The sequence below is a fragment of the Colias croceus genome, chromosome 9 (genome assembly GCF_905220415.1).
Source record: "Colias croceus chromosome 9, ilColCroc2.1".
Lineage (NCBI taxonomy): Eukaryota > Metazoa > Arthropoda > Insecta > Lepidoptera > Pieridae > Colias > Colias croceus.
In genome coordinates, this window is record NC_059545.1 from 10442242 (window position 1) to 10456177 (window position 13936).

A 13936-nucleotide genomic window follows, 5' to 3' on the forward strand; every position below is an offset into this window, starting at 1 on the left:
GTTTTAAAATTGTTAAAAAAAATCTTCAAGTCCTATATGAATATCTTTATAATATTCTAAACGCGGGGTTTGTTTGTCTTTCTTTCGGACTTCTTTTGTTTGATTTTCTGGTTTCATTCTGTGCCTAGACTTTTTTTGTTTAGTATATACGTTTATGACTTATGCTCTAGTAGAGCATAAGTCATAAACGTATAGGCTAGATACTTTTCGCGTTTATCAGCAGTTCCTGAACAATTTCCTTGAATCCCGAACAACAAACTGTAACCATTTATACAATTTTCATACAAGTACTTCCTCTCTACACGAGATCATGAATGGTAACTATTTAAAAAATAATATATTTTATAATCTTTATATAATGTATTGCGAACCGTCTCATTAATGGCGACACTTGTCACAATGTGACTGATTGCGTCCGGGTTGATGAACTTAAAAATAATTATTTGTTTTTTATTTTAAAAATGGTCCACTAAAAATTAAGCGGACATTTTAATTTTTAATTGAAAACAGATGTGAGGATTTCGCAAATATTATTTTAATATGAAATCTATTCTAAGTTATCTATACTAATATTACCTATAAAGCTGAAGAGTTTGTTTGTTTGAACGCGCTAATCTCAGGAACTACTGGTCCGATTTGAAAAATTATTTCGGTGTTAGATAGCCCATTTATCGAGGAAGGCTAAATAATTATCATCACGCCAACACGAGCGGAGCAATGCGGGTGAAACCGCGGAGCACAGCTAGTATTACATATATCTACCTAATAGTTAGAAATCTATTTGCACTTTGTAGCTGAACTAAAACTTAAAGGAATTTGGCCTGGAGATAATTGGCAAACAAATGGGTAGTTACAATAATGTTTAATTCCACAGGTATTTTTGTATTAGAAATAGTTAATTCTTCTACAACACGGAATGGTACTTTCAGGCATAATGAACAAGACGGCAGCCATTACGCTGTTAATTTGTCAAACGTCGATCTATTTTTATGCAAGGACCTTACAAATGCTATTTATGGATATTGAGACGTAACAAAATTTAAGCTTCTTTTAAATTAAGTTTGAGGCTTTAGGCTCCAAACTTTAGTTGAGGTTTACATAGATCGCATTATAAATAACAAAAATTCTGAACTACAGTTCCAGATTTACATCTAAATCGTTACATATAAATCTATATATTTAACTTATAGGGTGAAAATGACCACAGCACCCTATTATTATTGTGACAAATTGCACATAAAAATTGCATTTAGCATCAACGACCCCTAGATGCAGATATATCGATTGGGGTCGATTACGAATTATGGTGGGGTGTTCGATGAGTATTGAAATACTATTTCTAATCTTCTTAATTAATTTGAAAGAGTATCTAGATAAAATTAGATATATGTTAGCGCGTTTAATTTAACGATAAAATTATATTTTAAAAGTAAATCAATTGATTAACTTAATTAATTATTTAAACAATAATCAACTGAATAAAAGTATTAACAATCATTTAATTATCAAGTTATAATAATATTTCATGTCGTATTCAAAATAACGATCAAAACAACAAAAATAACACCTGCGCTGACTCACAGAGTCACGCCACTCGAATAGTTGTTTTGATCGTCCTATAAATGACGGTCGTCTGCACTTGCGAGTCATTCTTGTCTTGACTTTGGTCGAGTAAAGATGTCTAAGAAATATTATATCAGTATTTCAATACGTAATACAACCACGCTCTAACATCAGAAGTAGAAGATGAACCAGCCCTTACTCGGAATCCTGGCAGGCTGGCACAAATTCTTCTATCATACTACGTGACAGTGTGCAACTGTCACTGTCACCATCATGATAGTATACGACTGTGAACTTCAACCTTCGAAAAATCTAAGCTTCGAAATAATTGAATTGAATTTGACTTCAAGTAAACAAGAATGAAGGAACTCGCACAAAGTGTGTTTTCTTGTGCGTTGTGTGAAGTAAATTTTTGTGGTGTGGAATATTGTAACGGTAATGTAGTTCATCAATATTAATGTGATGTGCAATCCGGGCGGTTGTCCAGGATATTTGAGCCTTTAATTGTGGTAAGCGAACGACGTGCTTATGTCGCAAATAATAAGTTTTTGATCCCAGGGAATTTGAATCCAATGTGGTGTCTTCGATGGCGCCCAGTGTAAGCTATTGTGTTGGTAAATTATTATTTTTCTGTATTTTGACAATTGAAAAGCGCTTCTAAGCGAAGTCCAGTTGAATAAATCAATATTTGAGTTTGAGTTCATCATGTGGATGTGACTGGTGTTCTATAAGGTCAGTTGGGCCGAGCGGTTAATTTTGTGTTAATACATTGTTTTGAAACCACGAGATAAATTACCGTACTCATTTCAAATGAACGTACGAGGACGTTATAACTTGTGTTTTAACTTTTAATTATGTTCCAGGACTTATGGTTATCACTTGAGAGATGAGATACAACCAGATGAGATAAAGCCGCTGTTCGCAGCTGGCAGAACTCGATAAGCTATCGAATCCTATGTACAAATATCATCAAATCACAAAAATACAAGATAATGATTGCTATGAAGCGAAAAGTAAAAGCAATTGCTAGACTGCTATTGTGTCCTATGTACGTGTAAGAATAGTACCAAAGCCAAATTTAGATGACCGTGTTAGCGGTAATGGAATCTAATTATGATAATCGACTGCCACTTGTCTGTACGGGTCTTCTGTGACTTATTCTGACAACTGGGCAGATAATAATACAAATCGAATGCCACTTGTCTGTACGGGTCTTCTGTGACTTAGTCTGACAACTGGGCCTTTAGCCAAACGGCAAAACGCCAAGGAATAGAATACGCTATCGATAGAAATTGACATAAGCGTATGATGTTTTGCATAAGGATTCGGTCACCCTACCAACGACAACGACGACCACGAACAAAATTTTCATCCAGTCGCAATTAAATAAAATTGTGCAAAACACAATTAAAAATGAAATTTAAGAATTTCCTGTCGTATTGGTGTTTGGAAAAAAAAATTTGAGATCAATGGATAAACAAACAGGTTTTTCATAGAAACGGTGGCTCCTAGAAAAAAATGTATTTAACCTTTTTTTATAGATAATTAGATTATATACCATTTTGGTTCAGGTGATTGTATGATAAACTTACCGTCTCGGCGAAAATCGCAAAAAACCCTATTTCTTTTTATTAATTGACCTCGAATTTTTTTATTCCTGAGTACCAGAATGACGGGAGATTTTAATATTGATTTTGAACAAATTTCGGCAAGATTTTCTTTGGTCGTGGTCGTCTGCGTCGTTGGTAGTGTGATCGAACCATTACCAAAATGTCATGAGCTTATGTCAATAATTAGCGTTAGCAGTTTCTATTCCATGGCGTTACGTACGTTTGTCTAAGGCCCCTGGGCAGATAATAATACAATCGAATGCCACTTGTCTGTACGGGTCTTCTGTGACTTAGTCTAACAACTGGGCAGATTACAATCGACTGCCACTTGTCAGTACGGGTCTTCTGGGGCTTAGTCTGACAACTGGGCAGATAATAATACAATCGACAGTCACTTGTCTGTACGAGTCTTCTGTGACTTAGTCTGACAACTGGGCAGATAATAATAGAATCTGTGAATAGAATCGAATGCCACTTGTCTGTACGGGTTTTCTGTGACTTAGTCTTACAACTGGGCGGGAAATAATAATAACCTGATTGTCACTTGTCAGTATGGATCCAGACAGTGGTTTAGTCTGACAACTGGACAAAGAAACAAATAAATTGAATATTATGTACTTAATGATATCATTGATATTTTGAGTTTTGAATTACCGCTCAGAGCACGAGCTTTTTTCAGAATGGCCGTGTTAGCGCGTTTAATTTAACGATAAAATTATATTTTAAAAGTAAATCAATTGATTAACTTAATTAATTATTTAAACAATAATCAACTGAATAAAAGTATTAACAATCATTTAATTATCAAGTTATAATAATATTTCATGTCGTATTCAAAATAACGATCAAAACAACAAAAATAACACCTGCGCTGACTCACAGAGTCACGCCACTCGAATAGTTGTTTTGATCGTCCTATAAATGACGGTCGTCTGCACTTGCGAGTCATTCTCTCCGCTAGGAGTAATTGTATTCTATGGTCATTCTTGTCTTGACTTTGGTCGAGTAAAGATGTCTAAGAAATATTATATCAGTATTTCAATACGTAATACAACCACGCTCTAACATATATGTGTTGACTGTTGCAATAGAAATAACAAAAATGTATTTTACAGTAATGAGTCGTCAACCGAGGCTGCACTGGTATTTTGTATTAGTTATTTTTAATAACTTTTTATTTTTTTAAACTAAAAAAGTTTTGAAAAGCTTAACACACAAATTATTAACTATAAACCTTACTTTTATAAATAAAGACAAAAAAAGAAGAAGTGAAACTTCTTTGGGAAGATTCAAAGATACCAACGATTTTCGACGATCATGGCAATACCGTCGCGTCATGATGTATCGGTATTGCCATGACGCGACCTTTCACTTCAAAAACTTCTAACCCCATGTTGTACTTCCAACAAACAAAAAAAAATTCCCATCCATTTACATTTATTTTTATCTCTATCAATACAAACAGTTTTCTACGGGGTGGCTAATTGCTTACCATAATAGAGCAATGGGCGACGTCGGGTGGCTAATATATAGCTATATATTGTGTAATTACTTGTTAATTTATTATTCTATTTGCTTAAATGCACGTTGGGTAATTAAATTAGTTTTCTGTTCTGATAAAGTTTATTGCTTTTTCCTTTTGGTTTGACGGATTAGAATTAAAAGCTTACCTTTTTTTATTTCGGTATTTAGGGATTTTTGTCCAAAAGAATGATGTCAATCCCATCGTACCTTGTACAAATATGTTACACTCAACAATCTATTATATTCTTAAATTTAAAGTGTATTGTGGCTAGCAAATTTAATTGTATATGTGTTAATAATTGCTAATGTTTTTATTATAATTCATCTGTGATTTTTAAATTCTGAATTAAGAAGGCAATAACTTAATAAACTATACTTTTTTATTAACTAGTTTTAGCGAGACACTTTAAGAAATTAAAATATAGCTGTAACGTGCCGAAACCTTTAACAGCGCCATAAATAAATCGCCTTTTAAACCCTTAATTGAGTGTTTTATTTCGAACTACATTACCTCCTATTTCCCTAATATTCCGCTCCCCTTATTCAATCTATAAACGAAACAAGCTTGTCATGCTGTAACATATGTATGTATCAAATAGTAAATCAGTTTTTATTTCACCCTGTGATTGTTAACTCTATTAATATAGTAAATAGTTCGTTATTATCTCCTGTTGCTCGGGACAACCGTGAAAATGTACTAACTGCTATTTCTTGAATTCTCCTCCGTTATGTTTTAACCATTTAATATTATCTTAAAAAAAGACAATTACATATTAAGAGAGGTGAGAGATACTAATACGACTGATAGATTCAAAATATGACAAAAATATTCCCGAATTTCATGAGAATTGCTCAAGCCGTTCGGTGGAGTTTAACTATAAAATAAACACCTCGACACGAGAATTTTATATAGGTAGTAGAAAGATAGGAATATATTGTTTTTGTGCGCAGTTTACAGCGTGATCCTAATTTCTACAATTAAATCTTCAATTGAAACTATGCATGTCTCAAAATAGGTTTGAGTCAAGATAAAGTTACATTTTGGTTTCTGCATCAGACATGTCATAAAATAGTGAGCTCTGAGTTTACTGGTTAGACAGTTGGGCCCATAAAATTAATGAGAACATGTGTTGGCACTTTATATTATTGTTAATTAAATTACGAAAGCTGTGTTTGAATTAGTAACGATATGCCATTATTTTGTCAATGATACTGACTGCTTCTAATTTTATGTGGTTTTTTTTTACGTCTGGGAACGCACACAAAATGAAAATATGGTGTCCCTTCGTCCAGCATACTCACCATGGAATCCTGATATTTCATGAATGTCAAAAAACTGTTCTGAAATAGTGCTAAATAGTGCCCAAAGGAAAAAAATAGTGCTCTTGTACTTGCGAAGTTATAGCCATAGTTCGATGAGTATGCTGGACGAAGGTTTCGCCCAGCATACTCACCTCCGTCCGGAGAATCTGTATACGCTTCAAACATAATTCATACTTCAAAAAATAGTTCCCAAATAGTGCCAAACGGTGCCCAAAAAGAAAAAACAGTGCTCGAATAACTTCGGAGTTATAGGCTTCGTTCAGTGAGTATGCTGGGCGTAGGTTCTACGCCCAGCATACTCACCTCAGTGCGCGAATATCGAACGAGCTATAGGTATAATTTACGTCTCAAAAAATTGTGCTTGAAATAGTGCCCAATATCAGTCCAATTTTTGCTTGACTTTTGACTTAGAAAACCATTAAATTTTAATGTAAACTTCTACATACTAACGTAAAATGGGGTACAGTCGTCGACACATGTTTTTGGACAAAAATATTAAACTTTCTAATTGTAGACTTCATGTTATTGGAAATAATTATGGTATTTTCTCACATGTCAAAAACTTTCGATTAAATGCATTATTATATATTTTATAAATAATAATAAATGAATGAAACTTTAAGCGTAAATGAAGTCTATTACTTCATTGCATTGTGTGTTCGTCTGAATAAAAACAGTCATTTGCAGCCAATAAAATTAATATCTTGAAAAATCCGGATGACAATCGGTAATAGTCTTCACTTCACGTCATATTATCTAAAAAATACATCTGTGTTAATTCTATAGTTACGTTTATACTTACTACCGACGCTCGCGCTGACTGATTCTACCTATTTCGATATTGAAATGTAACTAACGTGAACTTAAGACGAGAACAGATCCTGACGGGTAACGAGGACAAGCTTGTAATAAAAAAATTGAAGAAAAGTAAATTATATCCTAGCAAATAAGACAGTGTTTCATTTCCAGTAGAATTGGAGGATAAAACCAGGCCTCCGCAGAAGTAGGTATATAAATAGGTATTTGAGATCCAATTAGATAAACAAACAAGTTACATTACGTTATTATGTGTGTACCTACCTACATCAAACCTTTAAAAAAGTAACTAAGTAGGTACCCATTTTAAAAACTTCTTAAGCATGTCCTTAATTTTAAGTGTACAGTGTCATATTCAACGAAAAAATGAACGTGTTTTTGTAAAAAACAACTCGCTTGCTACCTAGTTTTACAGTGCAATTAATGAATGAGTGTAAAATCAATTTAGTTGAATGCCACTATTATAAATTGAAATATACTTACTGATTTGGGTGCAGCTCCTATATTGATTACGTACTAGATACACAATTTTATATAGGTAAATAATGACATCACCAACACATTGTTTGGTTTTGCAACCCACTATGTAGTCAAACTCAAAAGCCGGCGTTATTATAATGATGTGCGACGAAGTAAACAAACAAAGAAACTGAGAAGCGCTTGTTCGTTTCGATTGCTTTGTGACACAAAATGGACCCTTATCACCTTCAAAATACAGATCAGTCTTGTCTAATAATCGTAAGATGTTAGGGCAGCGCCATCTAGTATTTAAACATAAACATATTCATTTGCGTCGCGGGCGCCGCGCGTCGTAAGCCCCATACCTATTGACCTTACGTGCATCCATTACTGCCACACTATATTGAACTTTATCACATGAGGAATACAGGTCAATTCCGTAAACGTTGTGGTACCGTCCTTGATCCGGAAAATGATTATTTTGAATAATTTTGTCAGTTGTAATGTAAGCATTAATAACAGCAACTTTATTTTTCATGCATGATTTACTTCATTTGATATCTTAATCCTTCAAGCGCCGTGATCTAGACAAAATATATAAAATCATTGTTCCTAGCTACCGGGGTCCCATGCGACGCGCGAAGGCTTAATCATATTATTATAAAGTATTATTAAAATAATGTGTAATTAATAATATTGCGATTCTAAAGTAAATACTCCCTTACATAGACAATTAATAATTTACACAAGACAAAAATTGTTAGAAAGAAAGTTAATAATATTGTATTCGACTGTACTCAATGTAATGTATGTAGAAGTTTACAATCAAATTTAGTGGTTTTCTAGGTCAAAAGTCAAGCAAAAATTGGACTGATATTGGGCACTATTTCAAGCACAATTTTTTGAGACGTAAATTGTACCTATAGCTCGTTCGATATTCGCACACTGAGGTGAGTATGCTGGGCGTAGAACCTACGCCCAGCATACTCACTGAACGAAGCCTGTAACTCCGAAGTTATTCGAGCACTGTTTTTTCTTTTTGGGCACCGTTTGGCACTATTTGGGAACTATTTTTTGAAGTATGAATTATGTTTGAAGCGTATACAGATTCTCCGGACGCAGGTGAGTATGCTGGGCGAAACCTTCGTCCAGCATACTCATCGAACTATGGCTATAACTTCGCAAGTACAAGAGCACTATTTTTTTCCTTTGGGCACTATTTAGCACTATTTCAGAACAGTTTTTTGACATTCATGAAATATCAGGATTCCATGGTGAGTATGCTGGACGAAGGGACACAAAATATGTACCTACTACATTGTTATCATTATTTTATTATTATACATATTTCAATAAGCATTATTTCAAACAAATTTAATCTCGATTAATTTCCAACTTTATGTTATCTATCGAAACTAGTATTATATTATCTGTGATCGAGACTATTAGTAAACAAACCATTTGAGGCGATTATCTATAACCACATTTATCTACGAATAGCACTTGACTGATAAGGGATGCACCTGATGCATTCGGGTTATCGACATCGAGTCAATATTTGGAATATCGATTCAAATAAACATCGTTTGTAACTGTTCCATTGACGTTTACGTGTTTACATTGTGTGGAAGTTTTATAAAGTTACTAGCTTTCCGCCCGCAGCTTCGCCCGCGTTTTCAAAGAAAAACCCGTTCCCGTAGGATTTCCGGGATAAAACCTATCCTATGTCCTTTCTCGGGTATCAAAATATCTCTATACCAAATTTCATGCAAATTGGTTCAGTAGTTAAGGCGTGATTGAGTAACAGACAGACAGAGTTACTTTCGCATTTATAATATTAGTATGGATTGCATTTTAAGTGCTCGGAAGAATATCGGTCAGGAGTCTGTTTTGTTTACTTTATTACGTCATATGTTAAGTGCGTTTACCTTAGAGGTAATGGGGTGAAATGATGTATCAACCGGTCGGTTTATCATTGTATTCATTTATTTTAACAGCTTAGGAAGCTGCCTCGTTCAGTTCCTTTATTGAGAAATATTAATATACGTGTTCTTTCAAAATCAAAAAGAAAAGACCTATCTACCCTTTTATTGTGCACTCAATACCTACTCTCTCACCTTTTCTTTACTATATTGTTTCTCAATGTAGGTAAATGGAATCCGATTCTCAGTTTGTACATACCTTAATGTGATTATAACTATAGCTTTGAAGCGTCATCTTACAGAATAATTGGCTATTAGACTATATAACAGTAGACAGAACTATCATTACACGTGACATTTTGTTTTAATTCGCATCATAGTCAAACAATATACTTTACTACTTTAAAACAGTCATAATACCGATCATATTATATCACAATATAATTTTAATTCGCGTCGTTAGTAGGTACATAACGGAATTAATGCACGATCTAACTATCATATTATTGAATCTCGACATTTCGAACGCATACATAACGCACAGAACGCACGCATTGCAATTCCTAAATTTATTTTTAACCCGCTACAAGTCTTCTTTCTGAATACCCTCGTATACTTAAAACCAAATACAAAATACTTACTTAGCGTTGAGTAATTGATAATTAATAATTCAAATACATAACGAGTAATTGCCATTGTAATACCGGTCTTTTGAATGAGCAATATAAATATTGAATAGGATCTACTTACATTGGGTATTTTATGGCTCGGTTAGGTAATCGTCTATGTAAACAAACTTCGGGCACTCGGTAAACACATTATTGGATATTTATCAAGTACAAGTGCATTGAGCTGTTTAATCCATTAGTACGTAGTACTATTAGGTATTCTGAGCCATTACTATATTAATTTATAGAAATAGATGTGTATTAAACAGTAATACATCTCTACAAATACATACTATAAATGAGAAAGTTCGTATAGTATCTGTGAATTGTGATGGCTGATACAATCTTTATGATTTTAGACAAACATTGATTGAAATAGAGTTAAGTAGTTACATATTTTTGGTGTAATCTATTTATAGACTCCTGAGGTATGAATAATGCTTATCGTTATATTAAACATTATACATTAAATAGATTTTTATTTTTACACAGTTGGCTAGATATGCGTTTTTCCTTGCGTTTAGTATATATTTTTATCTCATTAAACAAAAAAACGGAAAATTTCTTAAAAATAAAATATAAACAAATGGAACTCACCGATAACTCCAACCACACTAAAAATGCACGCACACACCGCCGCCATGATCGTCGCATCGCGCGGGTATATCGTCGCAAGCGTTGTATTCACATCCATTTTATCGACAAATCACTGGCACATCACTCAAAACCCACACAAGCACACATCACAATATGAATGACATTCCTTTTTTGAAAACATTCCTTTTTCGAATGTTTCTTTTTTAAAACCATAAATTATGCACTGCTTTCTTACGTGCCATCTGGATGTTGTTGAATGCGCGGCATGAATCTGTAAAGAAATAAAGTGTTGAAATATTTATGGTCGACCCTTAATTGGTTATTATGTGTGTGAAATTTGTTTTGTTTTAAAATTTCATTTGAGATGACATATTGGAAAGGGTGTGAATACTTAAATTGTTTTTGAACTTTATAAGAGATGTTTGTAAGTGTTTATTTTGAAATCTGTTTATAAACTTATTTAAATGATGTCTAGAATGTTTATAATAAAATTGAATGGATAAAAAAGTAAACAGGCACAACGTTGTACTGTAAAAAATATCATTTTAAAAACAACATGATTATAATTGAGATCGAATCTTCGTCAAGTTCACAGCCCTGCGTAGGTACCTAATTATTTAGTAATCTGTGACCCTACTATATACTAATCCATTGCATATGCATGGAATATTTCAAAAGCCCACAATTTTTATGACATAATAATCTCGATAACTGGTCATGGTGAACGTGTACAATGAAATGCCGAGTGAATAAGTGATACTCATTAATTCCCTCACAAGTCGCTACATTACCATCTATTTACATATATCTCGCACGAAAGGATAACACGCTTCCCGTATTAACATACAAAACACTATGCCCATTTCCATTGACACAGATACGCATCGGACATGCATAAGAGCATATAGACCGAGATGCGTCTATGCTCTATGGTTCCATTATACCATACAGAAACTCTATGGTTAAAAAAGCAATTATGGAAGTGGTGTAGAAATGCAGGTATGAATATGCTTATCGTTTTAATTATCGTTGTTTTGATGTTAATGGCCTGTACTTAAAATATGTGTAACTGTGTTCTTTTGTTTTCACTTTTAAGTTACCTACTTGACTTTAAAGGGAAAAGGCATATGGTAGTAATTACATAGTTAAGTAATCATACGAAAACAGACTGATAATTTTTATTGGAGTTATTCCAAAATCATACTTTAAAAAAATGTATCAGATAAACTTGTTTGCAGGATTCTACATCAATGAAACCTATATTATTAAAATGTAAATGTTGAAAATCCGCTACATAGTTTATGCTTAGAGTTTAAGTTTAACCAAATGCAAGCATCTGATCACTTCATAATATTAATAAACAATTAAAAGTAAAAGTATTAGCAGAAGGCCCCAAGTCAAGGGCGAAGTTTATAGTCCAACCAGCTCGTGACTGTGAATATAAATGACACCATCAGTGTGCGTTGGACACCTAATGTGTGCACTCAATGGATGCTTAAAATAGTTTCCCATCAAAGGTAAGTACTATATAGCTGCAGTCAAAGCTATGGATTTCGATATTGGGCTCTATGTTCAGAGTGTAAGGTTCAATTATCTTTGGTGTTGTGTGACAAAGGATATGTGCAAATGAAGAAAATTACAAGCCTGAAGGTATGGAATGCTCTTCCTTATTTCCTTCCTTCTGCTAATTACAGCCTTTCTGAAGAAAAGAGCTTTTTCTAGGGAGTACCAGTATGAAATATTGTAACATCTTTTAATCCTTGATGACAATTTAGGTATACTTTTAGTATTTTCCTTCCTTCTGCTCAACCTGTTTTAAGAAAAGAACCTATTCTATGTAGACATTAAATAAGTACAATAAAGGTTTTACCTAGGTAGTTACGTATTCTTTATCTTAACCAAAATCCTATTAGTTTATCAAATGGAATAGTCCGTAAAAAATATGCATCTATAAAAGTTTCGAAAGCACTATCAGTACATTTGAGTTACATTGAAAAGCAATTCAGAGCAAATGCCCACTAATAATTTATTGACTATGGACAACTCTTAGGGACAACTCCATAAAAATGTTGACAGTTTACGAAGTGTTTATTATAAACTCAATCAATACTTCATCTCCTTTTGTTAGGGTTAGGTTACATTAAGAGTAAAGATGTTGTGATATGAAGTAACACACAATACAGATTAGGCAAATAATATTTTATTTTAAAGAACTGATTTTATTGGTGTTTTCATGTTACCACATTGTTTATGTTCTCGTAAATTATTATTAATACTGGTTTTTTCAGGATTAATATTTTAGTCACTGCAAATGTTTTTATTTGACTAATACATGAAGGCTATTAAAATTGGATTTACCTGTTTATGTGCCCTCAATACCTACATTCAATACGTCTCAAACTACGTCAATTAATTATACGACGTCACAAAAGGTAAGTCTGAGGAAAATCGTAATTTGTAATTTTTAGGATCTAAATTAACTAATATTTATTCTAGAATTAGAAACTCTCAAGAAATGATTTTCCTTCTGATAATACTTTTACATTCGTTTCAGTTCATTAGGTTTTAGATGTTTCTCTTATAGATATTATAGATGTAGGCTCTACTCGCGAAGAATAAATCGTCTTTGTGCAAATCTAGGCTATATTATTATCTCTGAGCTGAATTACATACAGACGCGATATTTTCCTAACTTTTGCTATAATAGCAGTATCCAGTGAGGTAGAATATCAAATCACAAGAAAGAAACGAGAATCGTTATACATTATAAGTAAATAGATATATTCTGCGTATAAACGAATGGTCCGGGTTCTTTTCTCTATGACGACTAATCAAAACATTGGGTACAGAGCATCGATCACAAAGTAAAATTCATATGAGAAATAGATACAAAATGATTGACCTATACCTCATCCTGAAACTACCTCTTATAAGTGCTAATAGTAAGTAGGTACATATTTTAATTTAGCATTGAAGCTTATTATTAAGAATTCACTTAAGTATTAGCTCAAGCCTACCACGGAGGTCCCTCCAGAACTATAAAAGCCATTAAGGTCGAAATACTATAAATATGGCCGTTGCATTAGTTGGATGCAATTAAGATTATTTCGAAAGTGGTCACTCGTATCCTGTATATTAGTCACAGTCACCAATGAGTAACATCTTGAAGGTGACTTGGACTTCCCTTTGACGAATTTTTAGTTTCATACCATGTATTAATGAGAGAGTTTAAAGAATGAGATTTAATGAGTACGTAATTACATAATTCTGAGTCAAATATGATAGACTGGAATTTTAGAAGGTTTGGATCAGCTAAATAAATTCTCATTACATTACATTTAAATCATGAGAATTGGAAATATTTACATGAATTTGTTTCTTATTTATATGCAAGTATTTGAAAGAAATAATATATTTACCCTAAGATAGTTAAAATTTCAGTCCGAATAAATTT

At 33.1% G+C, this 13936-nt stretch overlaps 1 protein-coding gene across 2 annotated transcripts in view; it reads right to left on the reverse strand.

Moving 5' to 3' along the window:
- The window catches only part of LOC123694125 (protein trapped in endoderm-1), a 48885-nt gene that overhangs the window by 25150 nt on the left and 9799 nt on the right, over positions 1–13936 (reverse strand). For both annotated transcript variants that reach the window (XM_045639436.1, XM_045639435.1), the window contains exon 2: positions 10483–10753. In XM_045639436.1, the coding sequence (XP_045495392.1) occupies positions 10483–10579 (97 nt within the window). In that variant the 5' untranslated portion in view covers positions 10580–10753. The remainder of the gene's footprint in view (positions 1–10482; positions 10754–13936) is intronic.